General features: G+C 39.7%; 3 protein-coding genes across 5 annotated transcripts; 1 reads left to right on the top strand and 2 right to left on the bottom strand.

Moving 5' to 3' along the window:
- Positions 1-38: 38 nt before the first annotated feature.
- Positions 39-12,762, bottom strand: LOC100121108 (4-coumarate--CoA ligase 1). Of its 2 annotated transcripts, none has more exons than XM_001604644.6 (6): positions 12,131-12,762; positions 9,232-9,590; positions 6,371-6,903; positions 5,829-6,166; positions 497-670; positions 39-411 (listed from the first exon to the last, which is right to left on the bottom strand). In XM_001604644.6, the coding sequence occupies exons 1-6, from the start codon at positions 12,317-12,319 to the stop codon at positions 298-300; spliced, it is 1,707 nt and encodes a 568-aa protein (XP_001604694.1). In that variant the 5' UTR covers positions 12,320-12,762; the 3' UTR covers positions 39-297. The 2 variants fall into 2 exon arrangements, with proteins under 2 accessions (XP_001604694.1, XP_031785044.1); XM_031929184.2 differs by having other exon boundaries at positions 11,547-12,713.
- Positions 1,192-5,823, top strand: LOC100679553 (serine/threonine-protein phosphatase 4 regulatory subunit 2). Of its 2 annotated transcripts, XM_003427612.5 has the most exons (4): positions 1,192-1,434; positions 1,507-1,639; positions 1,786-3,698; positions 3,983-5,823. In XM_003427612.5, exons 3-4 carry the CDS (start codon positions 1,859-1,861, stop codon positions 4,051-4,053), a joined length of 1,911 nt encoding a protein of 636 aa, XP_003427660.1. In that variant the 5' UTR covers positions 1,192-1,434; positions 1,507-1,639; positions 1,786-1,858; the 3' UTR covers positions 4,054-5,823. The 2 variants fall into 2 exon arrangements, with proteins under 2 accessions (XP_003427660.1, XP_016840756.1); XM_016985267.3 differs by lacking the exon at positions 1,507-1,639.
- LOC100121083 (ATP-binding cassette sub-family B member 10, mitochondrial) lies at positions 9,637-16,997 on the bottom strand. Its single transcript, XM_001604616.6, has 3 exons — positions 15,567-16,997; positions 14,370-15,478; positions 9,637-13,632 (listed from the first exon to the last, which is right to left on the bottom strand). Exons 1-3 carry the CDS (start codon positions 16,168-16,170, stop codon positions 13,372-13,374), a joined length of 1,974 nt encoding a protein of 657 aa, XP_001604666.5. The 5' UTR covers positions 16,171-16,997; the 3' UTR covers positions 9,637-13,371.
- Between the last annotated feature and the right edge of the window lie 248 nt (positions 16,998-17,245).

The raw sequence follows: 17,245 nt of genomic DNA, 5'->3' as shown, positions 1-17,245 counted from the left end.
GTTACAATTAGGAGAGTCAAGTACAAGTGCGAACGAGATACATTAACGTATCCAATATAATGTTTATTCGCAATGAGACATCATTATAAAAATACATTTTCGCTCCTCGAAACTCGTGACCGATGCTTTACTCGCCTAGCTCTTCACCGATGAGAATTATTAATGATGATAGCAATGATGGTAAAATAAAACGTAAAAATTGATAATAACAATGTTAAAAATAAACGCGTGAGATCCGCTGATTTAATGATGAGTAGTATGATAGCGATGAACCGATGATCCTTCGTCAGATCGATCTTATGACGAGCTCGCTATCTTCTTCAGTTCGTTGCGCATAATCTTGCCGGACGGATTCCTTGGGATCGCGTCGACGAACGTGACGCCTCCAGCCAGCTTCTTGTACGCCGCCACCTAAGGTAGAGATGATAATTTATATCACAATGTTTTGTTCGTTTTAAAGGTACTTCGATCGATCATGAAGGGAAAGATTGTTCACCCTGGGGTTGACGAATTCCTGGACGTGGTCGGGGGTGACATTTTCGAAACCTGGCTTCCTCACAACGAAGGCCTTGGGCAGCTCTCCTGCAAAGGTGTCAGGGATACCGACCACCGCTGCATCTGCTACTCCGGGTATCTCCAGGATTATGTACTCCAGCTCCGTTGGCGAGACCTATGGATTTTAAATGAGCGATATTTTTAGTCGTTGCTCGTCGTCATAGTATTATATATGCCTTTGAAATTTATTTTTTATTTTAAAAAGTTCACAAGGACTTGGTATTTATCCAAAACTTTGTAACGGAATTTGAATAATTCTATTTTTTAACGTATGTATTACTGTTTTATTTTATCGTTGTAAAAATGTTATGTCCATCTAAATTCAAAACTTCCCGCGCAAATCTCTGGTTTTCCAAAGCGTCAACGCATTGACGGGTAGGGAACGGAAATTTATTCAAATAATACTCCGTTTTGAATAACCTAATTAAACGTTGCTCAAGAATGCTCCCAAGTTTTTAATCAAACCCAAGTGCTAAAGCATCCATGTCGTGTATAAATCTTTAATCTAATCCGGCGTAAAAGTTAAAGGGAAATAATGAATGAGCGAACCTCCCAGTCGGTTATCGACCGTCACATGACCAAGTAATAATAATAATTTAACCGCCGTCCGCCTCTCGGCTCTCCCTCCCCCACACATTGGCAAGCCTGCATCGCATCGCGGCGAAAGGCGGCAGCCTTGGCGCGCGACACCTAACCTCCCCAGCTCGTTCGCGAGTAAGTATAAAGTCGGAGCAGAGTCCTCGCGCGTCGTCGTCGTGTGTCCCGCTCCGCCTTGTGCCTACAAATACGCATACACAGTAGAGTTTCAAGCGCGAAAGTCACCGGTTTTTCGTACGCGACGAGGCGCTGTGACTCGCGGCGTCGCAGCATTTCACTCCTGTAAGTATATATTATATACGCTCCCCTCCACCGGCGCAAATAAATAATAAGTGTATATATCTCGCACTGCAGCCCGACTAAGACTCAGACGAGGTCCAGCATCAGCGCCGCAAGCCAACGCTATCTTTCGAGCCATTCTCGTTGACCTCGTCGTCGTCGTCGTCGTTCTCTGGTGCCCGGGGCTTTGTGCAACTTTGCGTAATCCGTGAGTACTGCGATATGTCGGCGCTCCGAGGAAATTTCCACTCTGCAGCCTTCGACGGCACGACTGCTGCCCTCCTTTTCCTTCTACGATGTGTACGTGTTTGCGAGAGTACGCGAATTTAACGTTTGGCTCTTGTGTTATTGTAGATCTGCGGGAGCACGGGACCGAGAGCAGCACCGCGGGGACCAGCTCTCTCTCTCGAAGGCGCCGGCTGCCAAGATGGAGAACCCCGAGGAGGTGCTGCAGGCGCTCGACGAGTTCCAGAAAATGCGACCCTCCGAGATACCCCGAGAACTTGAAGACTACCTCTGCTGGGTCGCCAGGACGGGCGACCCTGTTTACCAGTGGAGCCTCATCAAGGCTCTCTTCAGAGAAAAGTTGCTCAGGGTCATGACAGAGTTCTACGAGAGCTGTCCCTCTCTTGACCTCACTCCCTGTCCCAACGTCGAGCAGTTCAACTACGACATCATGAAGAGCAACCTTCTTGAGCGGCTCGAGAGCTTTGCCAATGCCCCTTTTACTGTACAGCGCATTTGCGAGCTGCTCACCACACCCAGAAAGGAGTACAATCGCATAGACAAGTTCATGCGGGCCATTGAAAAGAACATACTGGTTGTGTCTACCAGGGAGCCTGGACCATATGGAAGGCGCAGCGAAAACGGGGACAGCATGGTCAATGGATCTGTGGAGGATGAAACCTCGCATCACGGACAGACTTCTAACGATGTCGAGGTGGAGAACTGGGTGAAAGACTGCACAACTACTGCAGCTGCCACTTCTCATGCAGGAGAGAACGAAGAGATGTCTGTGGAGAATGGTGTAAAGACAGCATTGAACACTACTTTTGATAAGGAAGATACAATAGAGGCTCCGCACTCTGTGGTGGATTCTACAGCATCTAGTTTTGTTCCTTCCTCGACTGAGTTCAATCCTGTGACAACTATGCCTGTGCAGGCTCTTCCAGTGCAAGAAGCTGCCTCAGAGGTTCAAAACTTGACTACTACAGTTAATCAAGAGGCAACTGCTACTGTGAACGATGTGTCCGATGCTATGATAAATGAAGACACTAGTTCACAACCAAGTTTGGAATTAGAAAGTGATGATAATGACAGCAGTGACTCCAAAAAACTGCAGACTACCTTCCAAGCAAAAGACTTCACAGCAGAAGAGGATAAGACAGTCAAAACGTACTCGGAAGTACTGAAAACTGGTAAGCCTGAAGAAAGCATTGATACTGCAGAACCTAGCAAGGAATCTAATCAGCTGATGCAGTCTACAATGTCAAATGAAAGATTGTTGAACGATAATTCAAGTGATTCTCAGAGTTCGGATAAAGCTGATAATTTGGAGGATGTAGCTCAGTCCAGTGAGAGTGAAACTAATCAAGATGAAGCAAGTCCTGCTGTTGAGGAACCAGTCAGTGAAAAGAGTGAAGCAGAATCCAACATTTGTTCAGATAACTTTCTACTGGAAAATAGCAACTCAAGTGTAAAGAATGATTCAGAAGATGTAGTGCCTGAATCATCCGAACCTCAAGTGGAGGCAAAGGTTGATACTGAAGTAAAGGATGAATGTGAAACCAAAGCTGCTGCAAAGGAAGCTGATGTAAGTCCAGCTGACTCCTCTGAAAATTCAGATAAGGATACTTCTGAAAAAACAGAGCTTAATGATGTAAGTGAAGTAGCTAAGCCAATTATTGAAGAACCTCCTATAGAATTAGCTGATACTAGCAGCGTCACAAAGCCAGAAAGTTCTGAGATAACTATTGAAGAAACCACTGAAGATGAGGAGACAAAAGCTAGCAAAGCCATAGTTCCCGATCCAATTCCTATTGTTGAAGAGCCCAAAGATGGAGAATCGACAGCTGAAGACTGGAATAGTTCAGTATCAGTTACTGAAGTAGCTAGTGAATCAAAAGATCCGGCATCAACGATCAAGAATGGTTTAGCAGAACCAGTTATAACATCGGATCAAGTAGAAGACAACAAAATGGTCGTAGCAGGCTGTGAAGAAGCACCCAGCAAGGGACCGTCAGAGTCAATGGATGTTGATAATGAAGGTTTGTTGTCAACATTGAATGAACTTCTTAGTTAGAAAGACTAAGTAGCATAGTTAAAAAATTGAGTTAACTAAGTTTTCTTAGTTGATTGAAATACATTGTGTTTACTTAGTCTGCAGACTATATTTTTTATAATAAAGTTTGCATTTTGGTTTTATTACAAAATGCCCTTTTTAAAATAAGACTGTTAAGAGATTATTTTTTAATTTGACTAAGAATACTTTGTTAACATAAAATTTGATTCAAACGCAAATCACTAAGTAAACTTTGTTGATGCTACTTAGAGATTTCTGATGGTGAAGTGCTGCAGGACGAGCCAATGGAGCAGGAATTGACTGAAGCCATGAACAGTTAATACGAATAAGTTATGATATTAAAAGAATGAACTCTGGTTTTTTACGAATTAATTTTCGTTACGAAACATTCGACAAAAAAAAAGGTGTATGTTTGTAGTACCAGGAACAATGAGGCAAAACTGTTGCATAAAATTAATTTTTAAAATTCTTTTGTTACCACGTTATTTAACCAACCTTTTCTCGAATATTTTATAGCGCGATATTTATTTAATCTAACATAAGTAATGGTGTATCGGGGTTTTGTAAACCTAATTCTAAATACTTATGTGCTACATCCAATTAATCTTTAACTGTTAATTGTAATATAGTTTTTAAAAGACGATAAATCGCTAAAGTCGTCCGATCTGCGCATTAAAAAGATTGATTTTTTATGATAGTTTTGTTCATTGTCTGGTTTGTACAGCAAACAAGCGTAAACGGGCAAATTTTTATTTGCTCGGCATTTCCTTTTGACGCTAAGACGCCTCGAAACGCGTCGCAGGGATCAACTTTTTCAAGTTAACTATTTATCTTCCTACAAGAAAAAGCAGCAAACGTTTTGTCAAGAAAGAATGATTATAAGTCAACCACTGCCTGTTTCTCAATAACACAATGAAAAAGAGTGAAATGGACACAAGTCACGAGTGTGTGATATATAGCGAACATTTTTTTATAATGATCGATGTAACGTCTTGCTTTCATTTTCACGTTTTGCAAAATTTGTAATGTATAATTAAGATCAACGGTTCTTGCGACCTGACGAAGGTTTTCATAAAATTGTCAACGAATTCAACATTAGTAGAACAAATTTTTATTTACATAAAAAAATTACGTTAAAAACTCGTGTAATTCATTAAAGTACTTCATTTTTTGTTTGATTACTTAAGTACAGTTATTGATGGTGAGAACATTGATGCTTGGTGATATATAGTTGTATCGACAAATGACATATTTTAATATTTGTAAAAAAAAAGATAACAATAGTGAAAAATAGCCGAAAGATTCGGTGACTGCATTCTGATGATCACTTTACACAAATGTTTTTGATCAAAAAATCGTTTAATGCAGAATTTTTCACTTGCAAGTTTGTAAAAAAAAGTAAGAAAAAACTATGATTAAGCGTTGAAAATTCCGATCGTTAAGATTCCCCGTTCCAATTTCATTGAGAGTAATTATAAATCGGAGAAAAGTACGCACGTGTTTTTAAATAATTAGGCTATAAAAAAAGGAAAAAATTGCAAGAAACGAGCAGGATGGGTAATTTGACAGCGACATATTTCGTAAAATTATAGTGATAACGTAATAAGTAATAAATTAAATAAGATTGTAAACCAGTAATTATAAAAAAATCCATGAATAGTTTAGGATAACTGTGTATAATAATTTTATAGCAAAATACACGGAGATTACTAACAAAATGAACACGAACTGTTTCTCATGATTTCACTCAGAGTTACATCTCTGGACCTGACCTCATCAGAACAAAAATTCTGATCAATAAGCTTCATCTTACGCGAATATACATATACAATTTATATATAATATACACAAAACCTAAAATTAAGATCAGCATAATCTGAAACGAATCCAATCGCCGAGAAAAATGTGTGAAAGTTACTTGTTGTTCATATTTAAACGATCAATTGTAAACATACATCGGTGAACTTTCCCCTCGTACATCGTCCCAGCATACTTACCGTCGGGGTGTGTACCGATATTTTTTTACTCACCGTATATCTTGTACAAACCCATTAATTTTGTAATGCATTAAACGAGCAAACAACATGATACTCACTTGGTTACCCTTGACTTTAATCAGCTCCTTCGTGCGGTCGACGATGTAGAAGTACTCGTCCTCGTCGTAGTAGACGACATCACCAGTATGAAGCCAGCCGTCAGAGTCAATGACCTCGTCGGTGGCCTTCTGGTTGTCGAGGTAGCCCTTCATCACCTGGGGACCTTTGACCAGAAGCTCACCGGGTTGGTTGGGCCCTGACACGTCTTCGTTCGTAGCTGGGTCCACAACTCGTGCAGTCGTAGACGGTAGGAGTCGGCCACAGCTGCCGCTCTTCTCGTACGGCATTGTGTAAGGAGTCAACGTTATTCCGGGACTTGTCTCGGTCATTCCGTAACCTGGACACAGTGTCAAGAGGGATGGTTCCATTGAAAATTTGATGTACTTTGAATTTACGTATATACTTTAATAAAAGTTTTCAATCGAATCACGAGAGCTGTTGATTAAGCTCTTCGCTTATCAATGATCCAATAATGTATCTTCAAATATAAGTAAGTAATAGGGCAGTAGCTTATTTCTGTATGCACAAATTTTTCGTATACCTTGCGATATGTGGCAGTCTTGGCGATTAATTTTTTGCAGGAACGTATCGATAAGTCCTTTCTTCATCGGCGCAGCCCCGCAGAAGATTTGCGTTACACTCGACAGATGCTGTGCCGTGATCTCCGGATGCGTCACCAGGAATAACAGCAGCGACGGCACGACGAACAGTACCGACGGCTTGTACTTGATCAAACACTCGACGTAATCTTGCGGTGTGAACTTGGGCATGGTGACAATGTGGGTACCGACTAAGGTCGTGTAATTGAGGATCATATTGAAGCCGTAGATGTGGAAGAAAGGCAGAACGGTGAGGACCGTTTCCTGGAAGTCGTCCGTAGTTTCGTTCACTTTGACGATTCCCGGGTGCATGAGTTGAGAGATATTCATCACCAGGTTGCGGTGCGTCAGCATCACGCCTTTGGGTACTCCGGTGGTACCGGAACTGTAGGGTAGCACCGCTAAGTCGTCGGGCTTGACTTCGGGCAGCTGGATGGACTGTGAAGGGATCAGCAGAGACTCCAGGCCCAAAATTCTGCACAAGGATCGTCAGGAGGATTTGTTAGATACTTTTTTACGATTTATAATTTTGATCGAGTCGTTGCTGATTGTTTTCCGGTTTTGTAAGGCATGTAAAGCATTTTTAAACTTTTCAAGCGTAATGTCTGTAGATTTTAATAAAAATAAGAGAAAAAATAGTTCCATTTCAAGATAAAAACAAGAGTCATTCCGATCGAACTTTGGCACAATAGATATAAGCAAAAGACAAGAATTTCCGATGCCTTATCGTGCAAAGTACGAAGTGTGGAATCAAAAAAGAGATAACGAAGTAATAATAGTCCAGATTGTATAATCCAGAGTTCAAAAATGTCTCAAAAAACAACATTTAGCTATCGGTATACGGTACACGCACGCTTGTGCCCCTATATAAGTATATTTTTGGCTTGTAATTTTTTTTTTTTTTTTTTAATAGATGTAATAGAGGTTGTGCGAGTTAAAAAAAGGCAATCGAACATATAATTGATTTTTTTTAGACAGAATCTTAAACGCCTTTTTGCAATAGAGGCTTGGCTTACTCTTATTTTTTGGTTTTGTAATAACTGGACTTCAATAGAAAGTGGTTTGTCATTAACATAAATAGGTATGTTATAAAGTTAAATTGTTCCTATTGAATTGTTTTTTCTCGAAACACAATAAAGAATACATCAAATACACACACACAGCCTGCATTTTAAAGGTCATTGACTCAAGACATAATAATCAATATGCATTTCTTTTTCATACAATATTGTACTTTTAATTCGCACTGCCCCGCGAATCATTTTCGACGGTCGCGCGCCCAACGTGACTCAGCAACAGATTTCAAGTAAAAAACCGGTATACACACGCGCAGTTGCAGCGAACTGTATTATACATACGCAATGCGAATGCAGTGTGATAGAGATAGAGAGAGAGAGAGAGAGAGAGAGAGAGAGAGAGAGAGAGAGAGAGAGAGAGAAAGAGAGAGCGAGAGAGAGACGGGTTACGGATTACTCGCGATACTCGACTGATTTGATTCTGCTCTTTTTTTCTCTTCATGAAAGACCTACTTCGCGATACAGAGTGGCAACAATGACCAAGTGGCTCTCGCGGTTTGCGGCCAATTTAATGATAGCTGATTATTGCTTTGAATCGTAACAAGTACGTTTAGGATATGTTTCAAAAGATAGCAAAGTTTTAGCACGAACATTTTCATCAGGCGTAATGCGAGTTTCTGTCGAATTTAAACTTTAAAACTACAAATAAACGTAGAATGTGTGAGTTCCTCATTCTGTCAAACGTGCGCGGATGTAATTAATCATTCGAGAGCGAATTCGAAAGTATACCTCAAGAAGAAGCAACGAACTTTTTTTTTTGCTTAAGACCCGGAACTTTCGCAAAATACATGCAGGTATAAAGTAGCTATAAATGTATGTTAAAGTCTTTTTTAATCTATTTTTAATCATTTTTTGCGTGCATTATTCAAAGACAAAATTGAACTGTGGTTTTAATCTAATAGAGATAACACGAGAAGTTATAAATGTAAAAAGTATGACGCTTAATTACAATATAAATTTACGCGATGACTTCGACAGCGGCTCTCGACGCATTATCATTGTGTCTTATCGAGCTGTTATTATATATGGATGTGTTGTCTCGCTACGCGCATTCTAAAATTAATTATCATATAATGTGCAAATCCAGAAAAAAGCCGGACACTTCAGGGAGTCTGAGTGAACAAAATTGAAATTTGAGGGCACACCTACCAGACCAACTTTTTTGGGTTCCTTTGGCCACCCAGAATACGAAAAATCTTGGGTTCCCGCGTTTTCGAAATACCTAATTTTTTGCCGGGCACTTTAAATTCTCTTATGGGAATTTAGCATGGGGAAAATAAACGAAAATTAGCCGTGGTTCAACTTTGCCCACTCAGTGTCTGAAAGCGCAATTTAAAAACGTGATAGGATCGAAGTATTATTATAAAAGAGCTTTAATTTGAAGGCAGACAAGTTAAAAATGGTTGCCTGGGTAGAAAGTTGTCTAGGCTTTTTCCCAGTTTTAAAACCCTTACAACTTTTAATCCGAGCGGTCAATTTTAACCATTCAGCCCTCAAATTAAAGCTCTTTTCTTCTACTTTCGCTTTCAAAATTTAGATCAAGCTTTTAATCGTTTGATCGATCGATATATATATATATATATATCCCATTAATTATGGCTGTTTTTGATCTTTTTCATTGCCATATATATAGCTATTAAAACCAGTAAAATATTCAGAATGACACAAAACACAAACAACAACAACTTCTCACCGAAATCGCTAAAACGAAAGAAAAGTCATCTCACTTCTTATCCGGCACAGCCTTTCCTCCGATATTGATTGTGCAGTCGTAGTTCTCCAGATTGTTGGCGACCGCCTGGGCCGTCTCCATCAGCTGCGGTATGGTGACTATGCATCTGACCTTGGCGCTTTGGAACTGTCTCGTGAGCTCGTGAGCCGTGTACAACGGATTGGCAAAGGTGACGACGAGGCCGGCCTGCAGACTCGCGTGAACCGCCAACGAGTACTCCGGCACATTGGGCAGCAATAGACCGACCCGGTCTCCAGGCCGCAGGCCCGTGTTTGACAGTAAAGCCTCGGCACCGCGTCTGCAGAAGTCCTTGCTCATACCGAACGTGTAGGATCTTCCCGTGGTGCCGCATGTCTGTGTTGGTACAAGGATGGGAAAACCGATTTAGAATTTTCGCTCATGGTTTTCAAAGATTTAGGGGAATCCCCCGATCCGAAATATTTCTTTATTCTAGAACTGATGTGAATTATGACAAAACGTGGATCACAAAATGTGTTATTGAGTAATCGTTTAGTCGAATTGATTTTCTTTAGATTTCTGAAGATATATAGTAACAATTCCGCTGTAGATAACTCGACACAGTTTGTATACTATGCCTGTGTTTCATATGGTATTTTATAGTTATTCAAACGATATATATGTACACTGTACAGTGTACACTGTTTGAAAGTTGCAAACTTTAAACTCATTGTTCAATCGCGAAGATAAATAAATTTCAGCTAATTAACCAGGCGTCTGCGTATGTATTTTAAATAAAATTGGCAATATTTTACTATTGCCAAATGTTAGAATACACATTGTTTTGTTAAATTTAATACGAGATTTTTTCAATAATCATTTGACGTCAATGAACTAAATCACCTAGTATAATCTGCATTTCCAATAACCTTGGTTTTGATACATCTCCTTATTATACTGCAATTTTTACTGTCATATAAACAACATAATTAATCTTTTGATTATTAATAGATCCGCAAGCGCACTATCTCTTGTACGTCTGCATGCTCGACATTTCGCAAATAACGTTATACTTCTGAATACAACTGCGCACATATAAGTCGCGATATTTTTAATTTATTAATTCAGACGAAATTCAGACGGCGTTATCGCATCGGGGCTATCGAATTGGCTCACTAATGAAAAATGTCTGCTGCACACACCTACTAATTACGTTATTTGAACCGAATCAGGAAACAATATAATCTGATCTGATTGCAAAAAAAATGAGCTCAATTCCGATTGCGATAAAACGATTTTCGATCGTAATTTAACGAACCAGACGATCAAAGATATACACAGTTATAAAGATTTGAAAAAAGAATCGGCAATTCATGGGGAACCAATCATTGCTTTTCAAGAGCTTTTGTGCAAACAAACGAGCTTTGGAAAACAAGTATTTAAAATTTGACAAGTTAATTATAATTTTGATTCGTTTAAGTCATAATATACAACGTGCTAATTTGGATTTAAAAAATATTGGGCATTAAATTGCGATTTCATTTTGATTTTAAATTTCTACAGAGGTGTGTACACATTACCGAAGGGCCTTTGAATTCGAAAATTAAAGGGCTTGTGTAATATCGAAGCATTTTATCTTATCAGTAAAATCTGTAAAATTAATAGGATAACAAAAGACTTGGAAAAATAAGTCTAACGGTCAATCAATAAGTCGAGCAATTGATTCTAGTAATGGCAAGCTATTGAGCTCGGATTTAGCTCAAAAAAATGCGAGATAAATTTGTAAAGATGTACCACTTTTATTAAGGTTCTGTAGCAATGTAACATATACATTTCAGTGTGTTTTTTTTTGGTAAAAATTCACCCGTTCTTAAATTCTTTAATACATTTCAACAATTTGCATATCAATTTACACAGTATGCTCATAACTTTATCAGTTAAAATTAAACCGTCTTAACAAGAAAACAAAATATACATATAAGGATATGTAATAACTCCTACCACCTTTACCATATTTCCTTCATAAATATTGTCTCATTTGCATTGATATGAATTGCATTGGCATCTCAGCAAAAAAGGTCAATCATCGCGCAAAAAAAACTCTCAGAACCCTCCGACAATTTAATCTCACGCCAATACCCACAATAACAAAGCTACTCCCAAAAAACTGACGAATCCTCTTGACGTAATTCCGGAGGTGATAAGCGAAGCAAGACAAAAATACAGCTATCATGAAAAAAAACTTGACTTTTAGACCCAGACGCTAATCCGAGGGTCGATTATTGGTCTGCGGTGGACTTTGTCACAGGCGTTATCGGCTCGAAAATGCATTTGTAAATATTGTATACATACTATTTTATCGTCTGGCGCTACTCGTCTCATTCATCTTTGCCGATCCGCCTTTTTACGTATCTGCTTGCGTAAGCAGTGGCGAATTACACTTAATAATTGTCTGCATCACTTCGATGTGCTCTTTCTCTCGAGGCGAGCCGAGATATACGATGAGACGCGACACGCAAGCCAATCGAGGCCTCTTATTGTTTGGATTTAGAAGCGCAAACGTATTAAACGTTAAAGCAGAGTACAGCTGTTTGTCTCATATAGGAAACTATTGATTTTTGCTCACAGCTGAGCGTTCGCGCCGAAGAATTGTGCATAATACAAAATCAATAGTAAATAGAATTAGGAGAAGATTAAAGAAGATACAGTAAACAGTGACGTAATTACTTGTATACATTTACGCGGTGATCATTGTCACAAGAAAAAAAATTTCAGCTTGTATTAGAAAATTCATTGATAAAAATAAAGAAGTAGAAACAACTTTAATGAAAAAACGGTTGGTATTCGCATAAAAAGTAATTTCAGAAAGATGACATTTTAATTCTCGAAAGAAAAGAAGCGTTCAAATAAAATTTCAGTAAAAAAGGACACTTTACCAGAGACGGGCGGTTTTTCCAGTTTTCCGATTTGGAGAAAACGTATTGGCTAAGCGTCTGATCTGGCACTTCGACTTCACCATAATGGCTTTTTAGCACCTTGGTGCTGTACTTGTCAAAACGTAGAGCTCTCAAGCAACTTGGCTTAAGTTTTAGTTTGCGAGTCACGATTCTACAGGAGGTAAGCATTGCTCTATAAAACCGGTCAATGAAATTATAAAGAGTAACGAGGATTCTAAGTACACTGAGTCGTATAAACTCTTGATAAAGTCAATCAACAAACAAAACCTTTCTCCGTGTATAAATACTACCGTACACTTGATTAGCCACAATCTCTGTCTCCCTCGAGTACAAATATTACAAAAAATCTGACAGTGTAAGAGGGTGCTTCAGCCCCGAACGCGCGCGCACCTCGACAGACTCGAATATACCCGACCGCACGCGACAATAATTTGAGCCAGGATTATCGAGTAATTTCTGACTGGCAAACAACAAGTTAAAGAGGTTCCAAGTAATATACACGTGCCCGGCTGTTTATTCGCTGTCCCTACGTCTGCACCCGGTGAGGCTTGGAGGCTGACTGAACGATGATCGGCTCGCCGAGTGCCGCGTGGGGCTGGGAGAAAGTGTGTAGTTTGCGCGTTTGCTTCGATAAACTCTTTGGGGGAGAGAGAGAGAGAGAGAGAGAGAGAGAGAGAGAGAGAGAGAGAGAGAGAGAGAGAGAGAAAGAGAGAACGCGCGCGCGAACGCGAGAAGCGAATTCGCAAGTCATCTGCAAGCGGATCGCGAAAACACCCTCTTTTTTTCAGTTCCCGAAAAAGAAGCTAAGCGAGTAGTCTCTCTCCCTCATGGTGCTTTTCCGCAAACCTATCACCTACTTTCCCCAGACGCTCGCTTTAAACATTCGCAGAGTTCAAAGTCCGATTTTGCCTAGGCGTAACGGGCGCTTGTATGCGTGTTTACGCATTGGAGCTAGCGCGTCCGCCGCGTACTTTTGCACACACACACGCTTACCCTACAATTTCTGCGCGACAAAGTAAAATTGAAAATGAACCAGTACACACAGCCATGCATACATTCGTGTACGTATGCACGCACGTACCTCCACGTATAATAGTTATACAGCACGCATACATATACGGACATAAAAGAATTCGGAGGCTCGTCGTCGTCTTCTTTTGCGGGAACGTGGAGGGGGCGCGTCTCTTGATAAGCGTCTCCTCTTCTTTCCTGCGTAATATTCAGCCGAACGTTTGGTGCTGAACGAGTTTCCTGAAGAGGCCGTTTGGCAGAGCCATGAGATCGTCGTAGCTGCCGCTCTCGCGTACCGAGCCGCCGTCCAGCACGGCTATCTTGTCGGCATTGCGAATCGTGCTGAGCCGATGGGCTATCGTCAGAACGGTTCGACCAAGGGTGGCTCGCTCCAGGGCTTGTTGGACCAGACTCTCCGACTCCGAGTCGAGGGCGCTTGTCGCCTCGTCCAGAATCAGGATCTTCGGGTTCTGAAATATAAAAGTGATGCTATCATATTTTATCAAGCAAAAGAGAAATTTTGTATTTTAGCGCGTATCAATTGATAGTGGCATGGATTGGATAACAGTTATTGCTGTGGTAAAAAAATTATATTGGGTTTGCTAAAAAGTTGTTCAATCATTATTCAAATTCAATTTTTAAATTTTAATTTGCTCTAATTAAATTTCGCATAGCGGCTAAATTTCTTGCAAGAGGCAGTCCAAAAGTAAGTTATTTATAAACAAAACTTATAGCTGAAGGAGGAGCTGAAATAGTAAAGTTTGAAAAATCATGCTTAATCAAGAGAGTGGGGCATACAGAACGTTATATAACCTATAGAATAAAGAGAAGGAGGGCAGCTGTTGATATACAAGCATGATTGTTATACACTCTCTAAAACACAAAAGTAAACATATCTTATGTTGTTCATGTTTTTACTTTGCTTTTCAAAAACAATAACTTCTTTAAAAAAAATTATTTTTTTATAATTTTTTTCCCTACAAGTGTGATTTTACAAAAATTAGAAGTTTATTTAAAGATTAGTTTATATAACAATTTTAAGACAGAAGATTAAAAGACAATTTTAAGATGCAAGCTGAACTCATCCTTCATATGAATCTATTCAAAAGAGTGACAGTTCAAAATTATATAAGATTCACTACTCATCAATAATAACTCATAATCAAAAAAAGCAAACTATTTACATTATAAATTTTAATATTTTTACCTTGATGAGAGCTCTTGCAATAGCAACTCTTTGGCGCTGGCCTCCACTCAAAGTAATTCCTCTTTCTCCGACATAAGTGTCAAGTCCATCGGACATTCTCTCTATAAATTCTAATACATTAGCTTGCTTAGCAGCTTCTCTTACTTCTTCATCTGCAGCACCTTTGCTTCCATAAGTTATATTTTCTCTCACTGTTCCATTAAACAGTATAGGCTCTTGGGACACAAAACCAATTTGTTGTTTCACCCAACAAGGATCCAATTCCCTTAAGTTATATCCATCCAATAAAACAGAACCTGATACAGGGTCGTACAATCGCAGTAGTAAAGAAGCCAGAGTAGACTTTCCAGACCCTGATGGACCAACAACAGCAGTGACTGAATTCTTTGGAATATGCAGGTTGAAATCCTTCAAAATCATTGATTCAGTTCTAGTGGGATAAGTAAAACTAACATCCTTAAAGACAATGTCTCCTGTCAATTCTTTTTCTAAAATTTTTCCACCATGAATGGGTATTGCAGGCTTGCGGTCAATCAACTCAAATAATCTAGTACTGGCACCAAGAGATTTGTTCAATTCAGAATAAAAACTCGACAATCCACCCATGGAAATGCCCACATATGCAGCATATAACAAAAATGAACTTAGGTTTCCAACAGTGATTGTTGAATCGGAGAGCATAACTCCTCCATAATAAAGAACCGACAATATTATAGCATTACCAGACAGCCCAGTCATGCCAAAAAATATTCCTCTGTAGAAGCTTTCTTTGTAACAGAGTTGCAGTAAGTCTTGTAACTTTGTACGATAATTTTCAATTTCATTGAGCTCTTGTGCAAAAGCTTTAACAGTCCTAATATTACTAATTTTCTCTTCAGCTGTTGTATTTAACACAGCCAAACTATTTTGTACATCTTTTGAGATCTTTTTGACAAATCTGCCATACAGGATTCCCATTGCAGCTACTGGAGGAACTATTGCTAAGCCAACAAGGGCTAATTGTGGAGAGACATAGAACATCATGGAAATTCCTGCTGTTGTCATTATGCCTGACCTTAGTCCATCTGAAATGTTACTCGTAATTGCTGAACTGACCAACTGGGCATCTCCTAAAAAAATACAAATTAATTATTGATTGTTCAAACAGAGCATTTCTTTTCTAAGCAATATATGTAGAACAAAGTATGTTTATCTTACCAGATAGTCTTCCAACAAGTTCTCCAGTGCTGACTTTATCAAACATTGCAGTCTCCTGACTCAATATAGCAGCATAGGCCTTCTTCCTGAGAGACTGCGTGATCTTGTGTCCAGTGGTAGACATGAGGTAAATCCTTGCAAAATTACACATTCCACCAAATATGAAAATTCCAAGCAGAACAAAGCAGACCTTGTTGAGATTCTCCTTGGTCTTATTCTGATCATTTGTATAAAGAATGTCAATAATTTTGCCAAGACAGAATGGCACAGCCATGGTAACCGTGGAGGATATAATTAAAAAGGCAATAGCACCTATTAGGCGCCACTTTTCTGGCGCAGCCAACAAGAACAGCCTGCGCAGCTCATTGTTCTTGGTTCTCCGAATGTTGTTGACCTGTTTGACAGGTTCTCCTAGTTTTGTCTTGATGCTGTCTGTGGAGAACCTCTTGAGATGCTTGAGGTTCAGAAGCTTCTTCCGAGACAGTTGTGAGGTCTGGATGATATATGCCTGAACGTAGCATCTCTTGGACACACTGAGTGCCAGATTCCTGGGCCTGAGATGCAGCATCATCTCGGCCCGCGCGAACTTGCAGAGCAGCGTCATGTTGCCCTCTAGTCACAAGATCCTCCGATTCCTCAGAAGCACGAGGGCATAACCTTTGCGAGGCTTACCTGGAAAACGTCTTCTCGCGTGTATAGCGTGTGTATTCTAAAGCAACACCGTCACCGAGGACATTTTTCAAGCCAGTGTAGTAGCATGTCTCGTTGTGTCGTGGCCTGCGCTAATTCGGAGAGCTACTAATGCACAGTCCGACGCTGTAACTCGCACCTCGATGGATGATTTCGTAATTCTTCATTTTTGCATGTTATTACGGACTGCCGCGATCGTGATACGTTTTCGTCTGCTCGCGCAACTTTGATTCGATTTATATAGTTATATACCGTATGTACATGAGAATTAGTTGCTCTCTGCGAATGCGACGCGGGTATAACCTCACTTTTCCAGTTGGTCCGTGTTTGGTTTGTGATTGGTCGGGGCCATGTCACACCATCCGCGAATTACAGAAGCCACCACTCCAGACTCTGGAGATGCCTCCGTAATTTTCGATATATATGCGAGTCAATTGTGACAGATATCACATGGAATGGACTATGGAGTTATGGAAGGAAAGGTTGGAACCTGTCTTATCGGTTGCCATTGTTGTGTTCAAGAAATAACGTACTAATGTTGTAAATAAGGATGTTCAGACTAAATGTTTGGTTATGATGCGCGTATTTAAGTATTGTACTCAGAAGTCAAATTCAGATGAGCAGTCGATTGCGAACTCGAGAAATTATTCTACCAAGCGAAGCGAGGCGAGGTATGCATGTAATAAATTGTTGATCTTGATGATACACAGCTCAACATAAAGCTAAGAAAAAATAATTTGGTCATATCATATTGTATACGGCGTATTTATTCGTCCACCATCGGGCACTATTTTTTACGGCGGCGTTTACTGCCTCGCCTGTTATTCTTTTTTGCATATTATATAACTTAACTGTCTCGATCCCTGTGTGAATTTTTAGAATTTTTTCCGGCAAAAAAAAGCTTTGTGCACGTAGCGTATTTTTCTCCTGTCATTAACTGGCAATTTTCGCACTACACGACAAAAAAGAAAACCAATCGATATCGTTTC

The sequence above is a fragment of the Nasonia vitripennis genome, chromosome 4, assembly GCF_009193385.2.
Source record: "Nasonia vitripennis strain AsymCx chromosome 4, Nvit_psr_1.1, whole genome shotgun sequence".
NCBI classification, from domain to species: Eukaryota; Metazoa; Arthropoda; class Insecta; order Hymenoptera; family Pteromalidae; genus Nasonia; species Nasonia vitripennis.
The sequence above is the reverse complement of the archived record's forward strand: the minus strand, read 5'-3'. Positions and strand labels throughout refer to the sequence as shown.

Coding starts and splice junctions, on each gene's coding strand:
- LOC100679553 (XM_016985267.3), top strand. CDS start 1,859: ATGGAGAACCCCGAGGAGGTGCTGCAGGCGCTCGACGAGTTCCAGAAA. Junction 3,699..3,982: donor AATGGATGTTGATAATGAAG/GTTTGTTGTCAA, acceptor GATGCTACTTAG/AGATTTCTGATGGTGAAGTG.
- LOC100121108 (XM_001604644.6), bottom strand. CDS start 12,319: ATGCTTACCTCCTGTAGAATCGTGACTCGCAAACTAAAACTTAAGCCA. Junction 9,591..12,130: donor GGAAAAACCGCCCGTCTCTG/GTAAAGTGTCCT, acceptor GTACCAACACAG/ACATGCGGCACCACGGGAAG. Junction 6,167..6,370: donor AGACTGCCACATATCGCAAG/GTATACGAAAAA, acceptor CACTGTGTCCAG/GTTACGGAATGACCGAGACA.
- LOC100121083 (XM_001604616.6), bottom strand. CDS start 16,170: ATGACGCTGCTCTGCAAGTTCGCGCGGGCCGAGATGATGCTGCATCTC. Junction 15,479..15,566: donor ACTTGTTGGAAGACTATCTG/GTAAGATAAACA, acceptor GTATTTTTTTAG/GAGATGCCCAGTTGGTCAGT. Junction 13,633..14,369: donor TTGCAAGAGCTCTCATCAAG/GTAAAAATATTA, acceptor TTTATATTTCAG/AACCCGAAGATCCTGATTCT.